At 39.2% G+C, this 19150-nt stretch overlaps 1 protein-coding gene across 2 annotated transcripts in view; it reads right to left on the minus strand.

Annotated features, from left to right (window-relative positions):
* Nucleotides 1-763: 763 nt before the first annotated feature.
* The window catches only part of LOC130169953 (dmX-like protein 1), a 54836-nt gene continuing 36449 nt past the window's right edge, over nt 764-19150 (minus strand). Inside the window, exons 34-51 of one of the 2 annotated variants that reach the window (XM_056377013.1) lie at nt 18612-18733; nt 17573-17830; nt 16929-17131; nt 16482-16630; nt 16122-16207; nt 15782-15983; nt 15215-15332; nt 14746-14808; nt 12684-12770; nt 11595-11713; nt 10857-11004; nt 8601-8661; nt 8003-8130; nt 7287-7364; nt 7007-7098; nt 6765-6817; nt 6285-6502; nt 764-4723 (exon numbers count right to left, since the gene is read on the minus strand). In XM_056377013.1, coding sequence (XP_056232988.1) covers nt 4490-4723; nt 6285-6502; nt 6765-6817; nt 7007-7098; nt 7287-7364; nt 8003-8130; nt 8601-8661; nt 10857-11004; nt 11595-11713; nt 12684-12770; nt 14746-14808; nt 15215-15332; nt 15782-15983; nt 16122-16207; nt 16482-16630; nt 16929-17131; nt 17573-17830; nt 18612-18733 — 2419 coding nt within the window. In that variant the 3' untranslated portion in view covers nt 764-4489. The remainder of the gene's footprint in view (nt 4724-6284; nt 6503-6764; nt 6818-7006; nt 7099-7286; nt 7365-8002; nt 8131-8600; nt 8662-10856; nt 11005-11594; nt 11714-12683; nt 12771-14745; nt 14809-15214; nt 15333-15781; nt 15984-16121; nt 16208-16481; nt 16631-16928; nt 17132-17572; nt 17831-18611; nt 18734-19150) is intronic. The other variant, XM_056377014.1, reaches the window with a different exon arrangement.

Genomic DNA, 19150 nt, shown 5'->3' on the forward strand with positions numbered 1-19150 from the left:
ATTTACATTCGCCAACTCCCAATGAATGCTAATTTTGCTCTAACTGCTGGATGTGTAAGGTCGGGATTTTATGAATGGGTCCCTGTTTTGTTGTTTTGATACGATACACATTCCTGCTGCTGACAATAGGTGGTGGTAACATGCAAAGAAATGTAGCAATGTGCCAACAAAGGCAGTGAAGAAGACTGCTATCAAGTTAACGTGGATGTTAACAGTGCAGGATTTAGCAAAACAGGCTTTTCAAGTGTTTTCAGAATGGAAATGCATTAATTAACAATAACTACAGGGTGTGTTACAGTCAAACATGCTTTTATTAAATGTGTAAAATAGTAGTTTACTAGCTATATAAATTATGATTTTCATTTAACTTTTAATATCAGTGCAGTTAGTATTAACATCAATGGTTTTTTCTTTATAGGAAGTAAAATTATTCAGACTAGAACCAATTTAAATGTCATTTTAAAACACTTCTATAGACGGCAAGTGTTGCAATCACGGTTTAAATGAACCAGTATCTAATAAACATTTGGTGCTTTAGTTTGAGATGACAGTGTCATTTTCCATCATTTACTGAATATATTAGACTTTGATAAAAATACAATGCAGAATGTTAGATGGTAAGTAATGAGTATATAATGACTGTAGAGTATATCCGTTGTGATGTTCTTATACTTCCCTTGATTTGTGACAAGTTTGTGAATTGCGATAATGCACTGGTATGAACAAACATAACCTGTGTTCAAAATTACAAAAAAACATCTGCTCATGTTAAATAGTTTTTTTTTTTTATTACATTGATACATTTTCTGTATAATACATTGATTTACACATTATCTTCATTAAAAAATTAGAATTATCTGATCAAATTCACATTTGCAAGATTGAAGAGAGGAAAGCGAAGAAATCAGAGTTGAATGTGATAACTTGGTTCTTTTTCATTGAGCTGAATGAGGAAAATCACCAGTAATTGATAAAATGTGTTTTATTCTCCAGTTTTTGTCGGAATACATATTGTCTGGCTTTGATAAAATGTATTTTAATCACCAGTTACTGCAGGAGCACAGATCATTTTCCAACCACTGATTTGCGGGGAAAAAAAAAATCGTAATGTGGTTGTTCAAACTCACAAAATGAGAAAAATGAGAAAAAGAAGCAGGAAATAAGATTACATCTGTCTTTTGATCAATTAGTGTATAATCCTAAATATGAACATATTTCATAAATATACCTGTATTTGTACAGAATAATATTCTTCATAAAGTGGCTTTTGTCATTACCTGCTGTTTGTCTACGACTAGTTGTTATAATTATGTAGGTATTATGAATCTATGTATATACATAACTGCAATAAATCTGCTTCATCTAAAAGGTATTCCTCAGTTTATCCTCCCTGAAATCAAAGCTATTGTACATTTGTTTCTCTACAGCAGCACAAGGTTCTGTGGGTCGTTCTCTTAATGGATTCTCCTCCTTCACACTTCACTGCTATAGGACAGTTTGCAGCTCCACCAACCTAGATTACAGTTTCCAAGCATGTACTGAAGGCAATGTGCTGCATTTGCATGATAAAAAAAAAAAAAAAAAAAGAAACTGAATGATAAGAAAAAGTGAAGTTAAGGTAATTACTGTAATTGTTACAAAGGAACTGAATAGCAAAGCAGATAAAGCAAGTCTGCTAATAAAATTAAGATTACTACAAGGCAAACAATATTGTTTCAAAGGCAGTTTCCAATCATGGTCCACATGGAAGATTAAAGTTGGGAGTAGATGAAAGGGAAGTGCATCATTATTGGAATAAAACATTTCCACAACAAAATAAGATATCCATTAAAACTTGTTTACTGCCCCACCACAACCCCTTTCCATTGTCAAAAGCAAAGTTTCCTGCTACATGTTCTTAAGATTAATATTCAACATTTCAAAAAACAGAATGCAGCCAGAAAAGGTATTATTCAAGGTGTCCCATACCAACAAGGGGCCTTAAATTAAAGCTACTTTGTGCAACTTAACATCAGTAATAATCGATATTATCAGGACCAACAGTACTAGTACTGTGCCAGCATAGCAGAAGTAGTTCTCAGAGATTAAGGACACTTAATAATAATAGTAATACCACTGATTAAATCTAGGCCAGGATAAAACATATTGTACCATATATTGTAATCTATGACAAGATGCTTGGGCTGCTTTATTGTCATCCCGTCTCGTTGTTATATGCATTACACTATTTATAGTTCAGCTTAAGTTTTATGTGCAAAATAGAGAAAGAGAAATGGTGCATTCAGGTAGTCCATTCCAAGTTAGGAAAACACTGGGTTCTGGCACACACGTGAACTCCAGTCACAAATTTTGACTAGCTCGATTAAAGGAAGAGTTTGACATTTTGGAAAATACACTTCTTGTTCACTTTCAAGTGGAGAGGACGAGAAGCTTGATACTCTCATATATAGCTGTTCAAAAAGAAGGGTTACTTTTTCTTTAACTGTGTGGCTATATCCCCAAAGTTTTTAAACTGTAAGGGAGGCGCGGAGGAAGCGACGTGAGGTGAAAGTGACAGGTGCATGCAGGTGCTCTGAAAACAACAGCAGGTTAGTTACTGTAGTTTGGTCTGCTTACAATCAGCAGCTTCTCAGTGGCAGTGATGCACAGCTCATAGAAGGTAGGCCACTTTAAAACCCTTAGTGCGTGAGATCCAGAATCATGTTTTTAACTTTTCTTCAGTATCAGAGTAATTTTATCATAGTTGTCAGTAAATCCACTGGTACACACCAAACAGGAACTGCTATCGGTGAACTTTTCCAAAATGTAAAACATGAATGGGAACCCCCTCCAAAAAAATGGGCTCAACTTGGAGCCCACAGCAACTCACTGAAACCATGGCAACATGATATTTTCTATTTACAGAACAGAGGCTATGCTGCTTCTCTCCTCTGATTAGTTTGATTGAGACTGAATGAATATCGGCTCAGTTTATTACAACTTGGTAAAAGTTCACATCTCTACATAGGAGTGAAGACTTTTATGTTTAACGCAACATTATCCAAAAGAAAGAAATAAAGTCAAGAAACAGTCTGGCCTGTATAATCAGCTGTAAAATAGAAATAATTTAGATTTCTTTATGTACGGATAAAAAAAAAAAGATTTATCGTCAACTTTAGAGCTGCTGGCAGGGATATTGTTGTTGTTGTAGGAACAGAGTGCGCAGAGTCGGGCTAGCTGTTTCCTCATGTTTCTAGTCTTTATGCTAAGCTAAGCTAAGCTAAACTAAACTAAGCTATAGAGCTGCTGACTGTAGACTCATATTTAATACACAAACATGAGTGGCATCAATCTTCTCACCTCACGTCTCTGCCAGAAATCAAATAACATTCCCTAAAATGTCACACCATTGTTTTGAATTGAAGAGATTCAGTATGATGTGTTTATTCTTTCCACCTTCATAAAATCAGGTTTCCTGTGTTCATTTCAGGTCAGGTATAGAGAAGGACATCAGCCAAACGCTTGAAATCAAAACGTGACTGAATAATAGTGATATGAAATTGACATCCTGTAATTCCTTAAGTGTGGTTTGATCGAATACCCGGTCGTCTGCTTTTTAATCAAGCTGGCATCATTTGTGTTAAAAAATTTATACTGGGCACTAGAATGTGCCGGGAGTCCTTGTGACTGGATCTAATGTGCTTTGTACCATGTCCACTGGCCTTACTGCATTGTGCCGAGCGGGTTTGATAGTGTTGTACAGTCTTGAGACGTTCCATCCCCAAACGGGATCACGTATATCTGTACGATGCACTGCACACACAGTCTTATTTTATCACCTGGACGCTCCTGCAGTGATCCCAGAGGAGCTTCCACTATCATGACTGTGTTACTAACATGAACTAAAGAGAAGGTGATATTATTTAAGTAGAACAATGCTGCAGCTTTAGACTCTTCACAGTCTCTTCTCACTACTGCTCCTTCTACAGCTTCACTCCCTGTGCAAAAAAAAAAAAAAAAAAGCTCTCCATGTGCTCTTCAGCAGACACTGACATGGTAGTTTGTTTTGGAGAATCTCCAGGTGGGTGTTTGTCTCTTTTGAATGTGCCCTCGGCCGTTACCCTGTGCCCACTTTAACTTCCACAAGAGTTTAAAAACACTTCGCTCCTGTGCTTTGTCGGCTCTGATGCCAAGTCTGGGTTCATGTCCCACACGAAGCACTGCAGATGTGATCATTTCACTGCATGTTCACTCTCTCTGGGGCCCTGAATCAGACGACGTGCTCTTACTCTGTGAAAGTCTGTAAATCCTATGAATATAGGAGATATATATATATATATTGTCATGAAAGCTATTCTTCCTTTAAACTGGATGATAATACTTAAACTTGATGGCCATTGTTCCAATCAGGTATTATGGTACTTTCCACAATATTGTTAGAAACTTTGCTCCATCCTAAAATGCACTTCACATTATTCAGCTCAGTTGCTTTAACTCCACATTTTTCTGTCTATATGATGAAGTTGACATCGTTCTTGAGGTTGCCGTGGTTGTTGTTGACAACACTGAAGCGGTTGGGGAGGATCCTCATCTTCATGGTTCCGTCGGCGCCGCAGGAGAAGATGTGATTGGCCGGTCCCACCTCGATCTGCATGACACCCGTGCCGAGGTTCCTGAACAGCGACTGGCGGGCGTGTTCGTTCGGAAAGGCGTAGAGGAGACTCTGAGTGGCCAGGCTCCAAACCTGGGGAAGTCCCGGGAATATATGAAAAACAACTTCAATTTATGAAGCGAAAGTTTAGCACAGGTATTTTTAAACTGCACAATGTATAAAAGATTGAGTCTGCTGATATATTGTCAGTCTGATACAGCTCATTCCTCCAAGATCACAACATGGGCACTGTAGTTTATTTAAAGATAATTTCACATAGATAAATTCTACGCACTAAATTTTGTACAGACATGCATGTCTCCTTTTTTGATAAATTGATGATCCTCACTTTTGACTTCTTAAAGAACGTATTTATGATCCGTCTTTAAAGGTTTAAATCTTCAGTAGAAACGAGTCGTTAGGGCTGAGAGACACAGGCAGAGTTAAGATGATATAAAGTAGCGACACAATCTCTTGCATTGCTGGTTTTGGTCTTTTCGCATGATTTGTTGACGGTATGAAAAATATAGAATATCAGCACCCTTATCCTATAAGATGATTGGCCTCAGACTGGCAGACAGGAAATTATTAAGACAAAATGAGTGTCCACTGAGAACCGTGATTAGCTCTGAGCAACTTGCATTGTTTGAGTCATATTCCCAGCCTGGGAGCTTTATTATTTGATAAGGTATTTCATAGACTTAATTCTGTATATTTAAGTTAATCTTCCAGTTCCATGGACTCTAATCAAACTTTTTAAAAGCTTATAAATTTGCAGCACACCCACATTAAAATTAAAATTGTCCAATATACAAGTAATGACTTCAGATGAGTAACATTATACACAGCTTTGGAGGTTTTTGCGAGCAATCATCTAGAATGAAAGTCATTTGAATTTCAAGCAGATGTTCACTGCACCATTCCCTCTACATCTGTGTGACGCAGTGGCTTCATCCTTGGAGTGACAGCTGTGTGATCTGTGCCAACATATTCAAGTCAAAAAGATGAAGGACCTGCCGCGTCTCGAAATATATTAGCTAAAGACGGCCACATCTCCTGCCTGTTCACTCAAAACAGTTTCCCTTTTGCCTTTTCCCATGTCACCCCACTTTCACCTTACACTTTAGTCTCCATCATTCGCACTATTGTCCCGCGCAGGTGGTTAATCATAAGTGTGACATTGGTTTCGATTGGGGTCACTGTCTCCACGGATAAACGCAACAGTCATCTGATTGTCGATGTGCAGGAGAGGCAGAGACGTTCACACCTGGGTGCCAGATGCCCTGTAGGACTGTTCTGTCAGGGATGCTTTTACTTTGTGCAGAGTAAATGATCGAAACTGTTTTCATAATCCAAGTTTTTAGGTTTTTTTTTTTATAGTTTTTTCCACTGTTCCCCAAGAAGTTCTCATAAAAATGTTATGACTTTCTTTGAAAAAGTCACAGCTTCTATGACTTAAAATCCTTTCTGGGAGATTCTCTAACAAAGCCTTCTATTTTGAACAAACCTTGAAAGCCGTCAACATTAATAAATATTTGTATATTAAAATAATTACTAATTAAACTCCCTGATCACTTGTGTGGAATATATCTCTCAAAATTAGATATTTATTCAATAGAAATGTATTTAATTGCATAATTTATATTGAGGATACCTTGATGTTGCCCTCAGCTGATCCACTGATAAAGCAGTCTTCAATTGGATCGACAGCCAGTGCTTTGACAGGCGAGTCATGGGCCTGGAAGCTCTGGCGCTGGTGCTTGTGGGGAAGCTCCAGGATGCTGATCCAGCCCTTCCTCCCACCTGTGATAAGCAGCTGCTGCCTGGGGGCCATTGCGAGCACAGTAGCACCCGACTCGTGGCAGCAGAAAGCTGGTGTCGAGGATGACATTTAAAAATCAGAGGGCAAACAGCAGGATTGAGAATGAGAAAGCGGGTGAACAAGGAATGGAAGAAATATTATATTATATATCATACAATATTTAAGGGTTTAAGGGGCAACTTCAACAATTAAATGAAACAAAATTGCTGCAGATTAATTTTGTCGACCATCTACTTGATTAAACAACTGATCGTTTCAGCTCTAAAGGTGCTGTAAATCGGCTGATTCTTCAAAGTGTGTCTTGTGTCTTACCATGTACAAGGCTGTTAGCAGGAGTCACCAGAGTGTCCCACAAACACACGTTCCTGTGGAGTCAAAAATAACCACATCACGATGCATTCCAACATTTTAATCAAACAACATCATTATTCCTGTTGGTCAGAGTACAGTGAAGTTATATGGAAAAGATCAAGCTTTTAATTTGAATGGCACTGAATTCAAGTGAGGGGAAGAAAACAACTGGAGACGAAATTCCCCTTCTACGTTTCTTGTACCTGTTGTCTGTTGAAAGACCTGCAGTGGCGATGAGGGAGGAGGAGCCCACAAAGACAAAGTCATGAGCTGTCTTGTTGTGGCACTGCAACGTCTTGCAGAGAGAAACAAAGACAACGGTTAGTAATAGTGACACTAATAGAGAAGCAGGAGGAGAGTTAAAAAAAATGAGAATGACAGGAAGAAAACAAGAGGACACTAAGGTGGACTTGACAGAGAAAAAAAAAAAATCAAAAAAATGCTGGAAAAGGTTGCAAATGAATTGGCTTTTGAGTTTCTTACCAGGAATGGTTTGGGTGTATTCCCACTTGTGTTGGTCTGCCAGAGACTCAAACCTCCATCAGCATCTACGATACCAAACTACACACAAAAAAATTCAGAGAGCAGATGTGAGACTTTGCTGAAAAAAAAAAAAAAAAGAGTTAGGATTGTCCTTTATTTCACATTAGACAGACAGAAGCTTATTGACAGGTGCTCCTGCTGTATTTGCACACAACCGAGAACCGTCACTCCCCTCAGGGGATTTGGATTGTGCTCAAAATATGTTCCAAAACACGTCAACAGCCTCATTAGGCCAAGCACCTATTACATAACTAAAATGAAGACCTCTGCATGTCCTGTCTTTCCAAATAAAAAAAAAAAGAAGCATATTTCACTCTTTTGACCAGAACAGGCAGATAAGTTAGTACTGGCACAGGAGAGGCACCATCTGAGAAAATTATTAGCTCAAGGCGAGTGCCTGAGTTCAGAGCGGTTGAATCACTCAGCTGAAGAACAATGTGTGCTGAAGCCAAACTCCCTTCTGCGGTCCGTGCCTGGTTGGCAAAGTTATAAGAGGGAGTGTGAAAATGTTGCTGAGTCTGACAGGCTCACATCACAATGCAGTCATGCTGCAAAGATAAGAATAGTTTGACATATGTATAGCGGTAGTTAACGGTTCAAAGTGTTCAATTTCCTGGTCCATACAGTATGAGCGTGTGTGTGTGTGGCTTTGTAACCTTGTTTCCTTGGTGGTTGAATCGTATCCGGGTGACTCTGGAGTTGCCTGGACTTCTGAAGCAGATGATCTGCTGGGAGTGACCCCACTCGAACATCCTCACGCTACCATCCTGAGCTCCTGTCAGGTCTGTAAAACAGAAATCAGCAAAGGTGACATCAGTTCAGCTCATTTTCCAGTGCATCTTGATGAACGTTCAGGTCCCGACATGAGGTTTTGGCTTTTCTTTGTTCCCGAAATCATCCGTTTTATAATTGATAAAGAAAACAGTTTATTTCACAAACACTTCAACAACTGTTACTTCCTGAGTCTTACGACCTGCTGGGAATTATTCCACCCGAACACCTCACAAGTTAATCCCTACACTGCAATTTGACTGGAAACTACAATGTTGTATTCATGCAGCCTTTTCTAAATCAATAGCAGCACTGGGACCAGAGGAAATAAACTCTGCCACTTGCTAAAAATCTGCATAAGAGAAGAATGAGAGTACCTTTTTGGGTGATGTAATCATTCCCTGAAGGCTCTTTCTAACACGAGGAATATGATGATAGCGAATACTCTTCTAATCCACTGACAGACATTAGAGTCATACTTACAGTAAGGCAGTGTGGGATGCGAGGTCATTCTTCTCACATTATTGATGTTTCTCTTGATCATCTGGGAGAAGCAAAGTGAAGAGGAGGAAAGGAAGATTCTCAGCCAATGTTAACAGACAAGGCAGTGTTTCATTATGGTAAACAGTGATCTTTTACAACAGGGATAAGAACACTGCTATATAATAGTAAAGTTACACAATACTGCATAGTTCTAAAGGCCATAAACAGAGATGGAACAGCCAATTATGCTGGCTTTATCCATCTGTTAAACTCACGCTCTGACAATGCTCGTACAACATTTGGCACCTACCTGTAGTACGTGAACGGCAGCTGTGGCGTGCAGGCTCTATCAGTGATCTGCTTAAGCCTTGATTACAGATCGTCAAATTCATTTTCCCATCAATTAAATAATTTATTAAATTAGAATTTTGCTGCCGACTGTGTCCAAGCATAGAATGACAAGACTCCAATTCCTATTTTCTCACATGCTTATAATATGACTGTTTTCCGTACTGTTGCCCTCCATGGTTGAGGTAAGGGCGTAGGTTATGGTTAGGCATTGTGGAGATGACTAGTTGGGTGACAGTAAGGCTCTGGCTCAGATTTATGATTATTTTTGTGATTGTGGCTACAAGGTTTTTATTTTTAAATGTGTTTTGCCATGCATCATGAGAGGGAATAAAACATTTTAGGCTCATTTCAGAAGAGGGAGAATCTCATTAAAAACTTCAGAGTGAGCTTTAAAGTTCATTCTTGAACTGAGAGGAAAACTGGAGTGGTGTATGACATCCCAGGTGACCGTGGACAAGAGACTGAATGAACCCCATAAACCGGAGAAGTCAGCAGTCTGTGAACACCAGACCAAAACTGGTTATAGCATTGAACAAAATTATCAAGCAGGAATCAACAGACGGCCGATAAGGATCAAGGACACCACTGACATCCTTTGCCGGACCATTCTTGAACAGGGGCTGGGGGTAGGATATCCTGCCAGTATGTGATCACCAGTTATCACATGACCATAATTCCACTTGCTTAATGTGATAACAACGTAACCATCTCTGTGACAACTGAGCAAATCAATCAGCTGAGGAAGGCCATTGAATGTTGTCGAAAGCTATACAAACATTTTAAGTGTAAGCAGCCCTTGGTTCATTCACTGTGTTTCATAGTTTATTTAACCGAATTTACTGCCTTTGTTAACAAGAGATAATAATTACGTGATATATTTATTATCTTGTTCTTTAGGCAAACAAGATGTGTTTTATTGCTCTCTGAGCCATTTTAACTGTGTCCTGTTGTAGCCTCCACATTAATGTGACTGCCGTCAACTCCGGTTAGAGTCACAACTGTCACTGGGTCTGAAGACAGGACAAGACAAGAGTCAGACGAGGAGTGTGTTGTGCACCAAAAATGTCAGACTGGCAAACTGAAGAACTGGTTGGTAAAATAATTATGACGGTTAGTGGATTTCACTGTCCAATCTGCATATCAAGAGCAATAAGCAAACTGGTTAATATCAACAAACATGACTCACTATTTCTCCATTCAAAGACACTGCTATCACCAGAACAAAATCAATCACCCTCCCCACTGCTGACGCCAAGTTCCTCTGATTTAGAAAAACAGCTTTTACAGACTTTTTTATAAAAACTGCATAAAATGACACAGAGTTGGGCTCACAAGCTGTAGCAGTCAACAATATCTTAGTTCCTTTGTAAGTCAATAAGAGAAGCTAATGCTAACAACCATGCTGCTTTTGGCACACTGGAGTCTGGACAAAGATGAATAATCAATTTAAATCATTTTAACTACTTTGAGTAAAAATGTGAGCAGATCTAGAGCCCAAGTGAATGTTTGTGCCAAATCTGAAGAAATTCCCTCAAGGCAGTTTGGAGATATCAGATTCAAGAGGCCACTGTGACCTTTGACCAAATTCTAATCATTTCATCCAAATGGACATTTGTGCCAAATTTGAGGTGATTCCCTTGAGGAGTTCCCAAGATATTCCATTCACAAGGCCATAACCTTGTTTTGTGAGGTCACCTTGACCTTTGACCTTTGACCACCAAAAATCAAAAAAACAAATGAACGGTTCAGATATTATCACTGAAGACAAGATAACCGCACATTAAGCACCAAGTGCAGTCAAAACATCGTCATCTTCTCTCCAATATACAGTGACATAACCAGCACCTAGTCTTTGGGGAGCATTTACCATATCATTTATATACTGCATAAATGTTTAGAACTCACCACAGCTGCACCCCTGCCAGTCTGCACGCCTCCCAGCCATGGCATGTTGATGGGTGTGCCAGGGCTACTGTGGGTGTATGGTGTGGTGCCATGGAGGGCGGCAAAGTCATCTCGTGTATGGACCACCAGGAAATCATCGCCTCCAACACTAGGATAGATAATAATAACTGGACATATAATTTCACGGCAATGCAAATCAGGTTTATTTCAGAGACAGATCCAGAGCTGATTAGTTTAGAAAATTTGCAGGATGCACTTAATGAAAAAAGCAAGGTAGGACTAATCATCCTTAGCAGGAAAAAATACAGTAATTCAGCCAGCATTGCCTTGTTTGAAAGACAACAGCTTTCTTGTTAACACTGTGTACATTTAGTAAGTTATTCAGAAAAGAAAAAGAACAAATAATGACAGAAAGTGCCTATATCTAATAATCTATAACAATATCTCATAAAGAAGCAGTCACACACAATTACATACAGATTATGCTGCATGGCCATACATATACACCAAAGATACAGATGCATGTACACCACCTACACAACCATAACTGAACCAATCACACTGTCCCGTGCCCACACTCTATTTAGCTCTATCGTTATGAGGGTGAAAAGGTAAGATGATGTTACTCTGGATGAACTCTCACAGCCGTTTGCCTCATCAAATACAGTATGCACACGCAAAAACACAACACACACACACACACACACACACACACACGCACACAGATAGTTCTCTTACCCTTTGGCTTCGGCCTCATCATCATCGATCCATGTCAAGATCTGTGTGGCCAAGATGGATGACACATCCAACTCTTGAATGTCATGGGTGGAGGCCATGACTAAACAATTACGATTTGCCTGGGAGACAGACAGAGACAGGAAAAAAGGGAGAGGTGAGTGCCAAAGACGATAGGGGTAGGGAAAATTGGGTGATTTAATCTATGTGCAAAATTTGAAACGTCAGAAGATCCACAAGAGCGAGAGAAAGAATTTTTCGAACTCTATTTTGCCTAAGGTCACAAAACTATCCAAGTTTTTGCTTTTAATGATGACCTGAAGTGAACTGACCCTTCTTTGATCACTGTTGAGAAGAGGCCAGTACCACTGCTTCCCTTTAAATAAATAGCTGCATTCAAGCCAGAGTATCATACCTCTTTATATATCAAACAGAAAAACACAGGCTTGACAACATCAAAGGGGCTATAAAATGGTTTAAGAGTTGTGCCATTGGTCAGAAGCAACTGATCTTTGCACTGAATTTGAATTGTGTGCTCTAAATTTGAGGTTGTATTTGCCAAAGTGAAGCTATGACTTAAAATTCATGTTTTTTTTTTAAATTTTTTTTAATTTAGTTTGAATCCACCAAAGTTTAAAACTTCAAATTCAGAATACAAATTTTAATTACTTGGTTAGTGGCACATCAGTTTTACAATACTTGAAATTGCTGTTACTATGCACAGCTGGGCTAAAACTAATTATTGCTGTATTGATTGATTTTTTTTGCCACTTGGGGACACATTACACCAACATATTATCATTTTATAAAGTTATGAAGGCATGAAGCAACATTAACATTATTTTGTATTTCTGGCCATTTCTGGTAAGTCCAACATTCCTCCTCCTTTTTGCTCTGTTTTTGGTCTCCACCAGCTCCTGTGGGGAATATCTGTCTCTTTAGCTGCTAAATGCTCTACTGCGTTCAAAAGCTAGTGGTTAATTACCTGCTGGGTAGATAGTGTACAGTGGTGTTAACAGAGCTTTTTCTGAAAACAGTGGTATATTGTGGTATATTGTGTTGTTCAGTGACATCTATGTAAAAGAGTTGTACCTTGTTGATGGCAAAGGCTGTGATGATGTCAGATTCCTTGTGGATGATGCGTGCCTTTCCTCCGGGGGAGCCCTGATCTGACTCAGTCTGCACAGAGAAACACACACCCACACACACACATACACAAATAAATCACCACCATGGAGATTCAATAATTACAGCTGAAACATTGGTAAACATTTCCTGCAGTCAAATAACAGCCATGACTTCGGATATGTTTCCCTTCATGCTACAGAACCAATGACCTGACAAGATCCATGAGAGGAGTTGATAAATAAAATGTCAAATTATTTGCTGTAGAAGATGACAGCTATAAAAAAGAAAAAGAAAAAAGAAAGACTCGGTCTGGGCTTACTCTTTGTTTTCTACACTGTAATATGTGCACTCTATGTTTATGTGTTTGTTTGTCTTGCTTTTAGTTAGGAGAGGACATGTGCGGTGCATCACGCCACGCTGTTAACCGCGGTATCCAGCTTAACTGGTGTAGTGCCATCAGACAGCATGAGCGCAACATCCCTTGAGCGACGGGCACAAGAACACACTGTACTATAGGTCCTACGGGATGTTTGCAGTAGCAGAGAATGCTATACTGTAGCTCTGCATATTGTATGTTACATTTAATGCCAAAGTTATCTACATTTAATGCCAAAGTTACTCAACACGAGACAGGCATCCTTTTAACATGAGATTGAATTAAAGTCTACTGTATTTATTCAAGAGGAAAAGACCATGTCTGTTTCTGTCAGAGGGAATAAATGAAAACTTCACTTGCAGAAATCTAAATATGGTGGTTTGCCATTTTCACAGTGCACATAATCCCTGTGGGATGCAGATTCACTGCGACAGTGTTGGGCCCATTAATCAGAAGCTATTCAGCTTCATAGCTCGTCCTCTGAGAGACTGGGCTAATTAACACTGAGCCAAATGGAGTAGCTATAACATGGCAGCTTGCACAGTGAGAGACAGAAGATTAGAAAGCCTCTATGAAGCATCAGTGTACAGTATAATTTAAGATTTATGGTTCACATTCACATGAATATTTAGACTGCTAAATGTAAGATTAATATCAAACACTGAGGAGGGAGGGAGTTCATGGCCTTGGAAATACGTGTACAGTAATTCTGTCAAGATGACAATTTTAATGTTTCTTCGATTATATGTGACAGGTCCCATTTACTACTCTACCGTAGAGGCAAATACAGTCACATGATGTGCATGTTCCCATATCTAATCAATGGTAGTTTGTACCACCCACGCTACAGTGTGGTGATGAGAAGTTTCATATAGTTTCACAACATCTGTGCAGAGTAAATTATTCACTCATTGGTCTTGTCAAATCAGAAGTACTGGTGTTAATATGATGAAAACGTCCCATTTTTATAAACGTGCTACAAAAACTGATAAAACGATGCCATTTTATAGTGCCAGCTGGTTCTTGGAAACATATTTTATTATACAAATAACTAACTGATAACTAATGATTTAGACTTATATGGTCTGATATGGACACCACCTTTAGAGTGATGTTATGGTCTGTTAAGACTGTTAAGTGTAAAATGTGCTGGTAAACTGCGATGCCAACCACACAGTATGAAGCCAGTGATTTTCCTTTTGTCAAAGTCATCTAAATATTTTAAATGCTGTGAAAAAATGCAAATGGCATGGTCTTACTTGTTATTATTTTCCATCATCTATTACGGCAATATTTGTCCCATCCTTACAGCTGAGTAGTTTTTGAAATTTTTCAATATCAGTGCCAGTGCAATACCTTATTTTGCATAATATAAATGTGTATTTCTAAAATAAATAAAATGTTTAATGTGGTCTTAATACAAACAGCCACACAAGCACTTTACCTGATTAGAATACGGCTTAAAATTACCATAAACTTTATATTAAAATTAGGCAATATCTGATCATACAATAAATCAACAAGATAAAAAGATCAAATCTATCAAAGTTTTGGGCAGAAGATATTGCAAAAGGTACTGAGGTTTGACACCCACCCCACCCAACTCCAACTCCAATACCATAAGCAATAATTTATCTAAAGCAGCAGTACCTGATGGTTTCCTGTCTCGTCCATCCCTGAACATTTCATATTGTCAGTCTGGTCCTCAACCGACTTTAATGATTGGGGGAAGCAGCACGGGGCAGACACACCCACACACACAAAACACACACAACATACAACAACAACCAGTGATGAACCATGCAAACACACACAGAAACTGAATTACTGAGATGTTAATCAAACAGGGTGTAATTAATTGAATAAAATCAAAAGCATCATGCAACTGGAGGCAGTAATAACAACTGGCATGCGGAACAAAAAAAAAAAAAAGGTGCCAACAGAGATGTAAAAGCTATAATGATGCAGTTTGTCTGGGGGTGGGGGGTAAATACAGACATGTGTTGTGGATTTTAACAAACTAGTTAATGTGTTATTCAGTGACAATTAATACGGTGTGCAAGTTGTGCAACATGAAGGCAGTTCATGCAATGGGTTGGCATGTGTAAACATGGTGTACCTCATTCGGGTCCCGTTTCTTGGTGAAGATGTTTCTAATGAAAGTTTCTTGTACTTCTTCCTGCTTGACCAGAAACTGCCACAATCGTTTCACTGGCAGCGCCGAATGGTGGTTAGTCCTGAAAAGAATAGAACATCTCCAGCATATTAATAATAATGCTCATTGAATCAGTTGTATCGGTTCACTGAGGCACACGTGTTAAAAAAATATTATTTCTGATTCGGCGCTGATGTGAAAACTTTACATATCTGGTGCTTAAGGCAAGACACATCAAATGCACATGCACAATGTTGTTCCTCCAAGAGCTGTAATTCCCTACAGTACATACTATACAGGCCGTGTGGAAATCTACAGGGGTCAATCTGCGCAGGAATAAAACCGCTTGGATTTCACGGATGTGTTGTACAGATACATCTGGTACTGAAGGCAACTGTAGTCATCATGTTAACATTAATTCACAAAGTGTAAAAACTGATCATCTGAGGGCTTGAAGCGATGTTATAAAGGATAAGTCAACTGCAAACATCATATTCAAACTTGTTACTGATCTCCAGCTCATGGTAGTACCTGAACGGGGTGTTGGATGGTTCAAACAGAACCTTGTGTCTGAGCAGGGCGGGGCCAGGTGTGGCTGTTTCGTCCTGAAGGTGTGTGGAGATGTATTTAGAAGGGGGGCCCCCAAAGATCTCCAGTCTTTTCTGCAGCAACTGCTCCCAGCGCTGCAGCGTCTTCAGCACAGCGTGACACAGAGGAGAGCCCACAGGCAGATCTACATTAAACAGAGGCAGGCACACACGAACAAGGAGGCAATAAGATTAGTTTAGACAGGCAGTGAGAGATAAGGAGGCTCTTATCTACATCCTGGATGTTAGTACATCAGGCGTATGTGCTGTATTTAAGTGTTTACCTAATAGATCATATCCTGCCATTGGGTAGAAGGACTTGAGGTTGACCAACACCAGCTGAACCATTGCCAGACGCATTAAACACCAACTGAGAGGAAAAGAATCCATTACAAACGAGACCATTACAGTTTTGAACATGAACACTCTAGATGGGTTTAATGCTGCCTTCAAAAAATCTCAAACAATAAAGATGTGTTCAGACTGAATGTGGAGCAAAATTCAAAAAAGGCAGTGCAACTGAATACAAAGTCTTTGGCCAGTCACAAACAGCTGTGAAGATACGCAGGTTTACTTTAAGCAGCTTGAAATGAGGCGAAGATGAGACACGGTTTTCTGTAATATCCAATCCGTGCCGTCATTACCTGTATGAATTGTGGTTCGAATGCTCTCGTTGTGGAGAGTTGGGGTCAAACACATCTTCATATTCATCGCCATCTTCGTCTTCATCTTGACTACCCTGGCTCTCTTCTGAGTCATACACAATTCTGTTTTCTGATGGTGGCAGCAGAGGCTAAGAGACACAAGAACACAATAACAGCAGTGAAGAGGACAGACACACATACTGTTTTAGTTTGAAACAACAGAAAAACACTTTCTTTTTCTTTCATTTGCTGCTAGTCAGCTTTAGTGTGTGTTGAGTATTATGGCGGATTAATGCATCTAAATCATTACAAATTACCAGTGTATTTATATAACATTAACTATACACCTGATGAACCCTGAATAAAAAAAAACAAATATAAGCCAAGTTACACAGAATGTAAAGGAAAGGAGTCGATATAAAAAGGGTCCTGTCTTTTTTTTTTTACCTTGGCAATAAAGTAATCCCAAATGCTGAGCTCTGGCGGGACAAATCGTTCTTTAAAGATGGACGCAGCTTCTTGCTCCACTACAGGGACATGCTTGGGACTGGATGGCCCCTCCCGCTCTATCCCAGACTCCTCTTTGGATCCACTGCGTGATGACAGAAGCCTGAATCGCCTGGACTTCCTGTCTGAGCCACTCGGGGATGCTGGGGTGTCAAGAGAAAGTGTTTGTTAAAATACAATGATTTCAGATGCCATCACAACCACACACACTTGTGCACTTGTGCATTCAAGCTTGACATGTTTTTTCTTTTTTGCTAATGACAATTATGTCACCTTTAAACATTGAATCATTTTCCTAAAAAACAAAACACAACAAGAACAAATCAAACAAACAAAAGTAGTTCAAATTGTCTAGATTTTGTCATATAAACAGGAGTTGCATTCCTGCCAACCATTAAGGAGTAGCACAAGAGAGTGAAGGAAACAGCTTCCACACTAATAGGTTGATGGATTTCTCTATGACCTACAGACGGGAACTCAATTAATTTAGAAAGGACGGACTTGATTTAGCTACTGGGTCAACACCCAAAGAAAAAAACCCCACACAGACAGACCGTCAAAAAGAAAACCACACAGTCACCCACCTGGTGGAGGTGTTCTCATGGGGCTGTTAGGTTTCTCTATGACGGGGATCCGGGCACCTCCTCCAAACACCGTCACCCAAAGCTTGCTGTTGAGAGGGTGGGCCACGATGCGAAAAAGCTCGTTGCTGGAGTGTGTGGCCATGCCGTGAACAAACAGACTGAGGAAGACAGCAGTCAGGATCTCACAGAGCAGCACAGCCAAGCCTGGCTGGCTCTCCTCACCTGCTGAGCTCAACAGCCGAATCAGGGAGGCGATGCCTGGGGAGAATAAAGGAGCGCAGAACGAAAAAGAAGAGATAAAGACTGTAGAAGAACTTCAAGTGTGTAAACTACAAGAACTGTATTTTTTTAGACATCAAATCTTTTGGCATTTGTGAAACAAAAAAGCAGGATACTAGTCTACTGAAAGTCACCTTTTTGTGGAATACATTCAAATATTTGATTTAAGATAATGACAATATTCTATATTTCTTTTCTTAGCAACACATTCCATGAGAAGACCTAATCGAACAATGAACTCATCCTACTAACAAACAATTTCCCTGTGTAGCCAGACCCTCATAAAGAGCATTCCTTGGTGCCATTTCCTTCTAAAAACTATTAAAAACACATCAGTGAGCCACAGCATTGTGCTAGGTGTCATGCTTCTTTATTATGATGAATAAGGGCACTGTATTTTATTTCCCACATCCAACATTTACCATCCTGCTGCCGTAAATACTTACAAGAGCACTGGAAAATAGTCCCCAGCAAACACAATATTTACTCATGTTTGAGTCCTGTTTGCTAGAAACTAAAAAAAATATCAAGCTCTTTAAGGAAATTACTGAGCCTTTATTAAAAATGACTATATATACCTGACCTGTTTTTAACTATTCAAATCTTCTGTAGGAATGAATCAGCTTGGAGCTTAATGCTACAGACAGGAAAGGGAAGTTGTACTAAGTTGTTGTTTCTTTTGGTTTTTTATTTGTTGACAAAGAGAAAAGTTTGTTTCTTTTAATTCAAGCCAAAAACGTATATGTTTTGGTTGATTTACCTGGCCACTGTGCAGGAGAAGTGTTGGGCTGCACAGACTCATCCATGCTGACAGTTCTGACTGGATGCTTCTGAGACAACAATACACTCTGATACACAATCCCTGTGAAATGGTTCACATGGCTGTGGGAGATGAAACAGACAAAAGAAATGGACCCCATTGAGTCAGTATGAGGGCGCAAAGAAAAACATTTATATTAAACATGAAATACTGCACTGAAAAGAGAAATTTTAAAAAATGGGTTTGGTGGTATAAATTTATAATGTCCACATGTTTTATTTTAACTGTTTTGACTTTGTTATGAAGTCTGGGAAACAACAGTTTCTAAGAAAGAGGCATCATGAGAAGAAACGCTTCATGATGAAGAAAGCAGGTCCAGTGAACTTTAAAGCTTTTAGGCTTCATATGGAAATACCTGTTAGTTGTTTACTAGTAGTAACTAAACCAAACTGAAGTTAATGTGATAACAGAGACAGAAAATAGCAGAACATGTATTGGAAGAACACTCAACCTCCGCAACCTACATCCTGAAATACGTT

Source organism: Seriola aureovittata, chromosome 5, assembly GCF_021018895.1.
Source record: "Seriola aureovittata isolate HTS-2021-v1 ecotype China chromosome 5, ASM2101889v1, whole genome shotgun sequence".
Classification (NCBI taxonomy): domain Eukaryota; kingdom Metazoa; phylum Chordata; class Actinopteri; order Carangiformes; family Carangidae; genus Seriola; species Seriola aureovittata.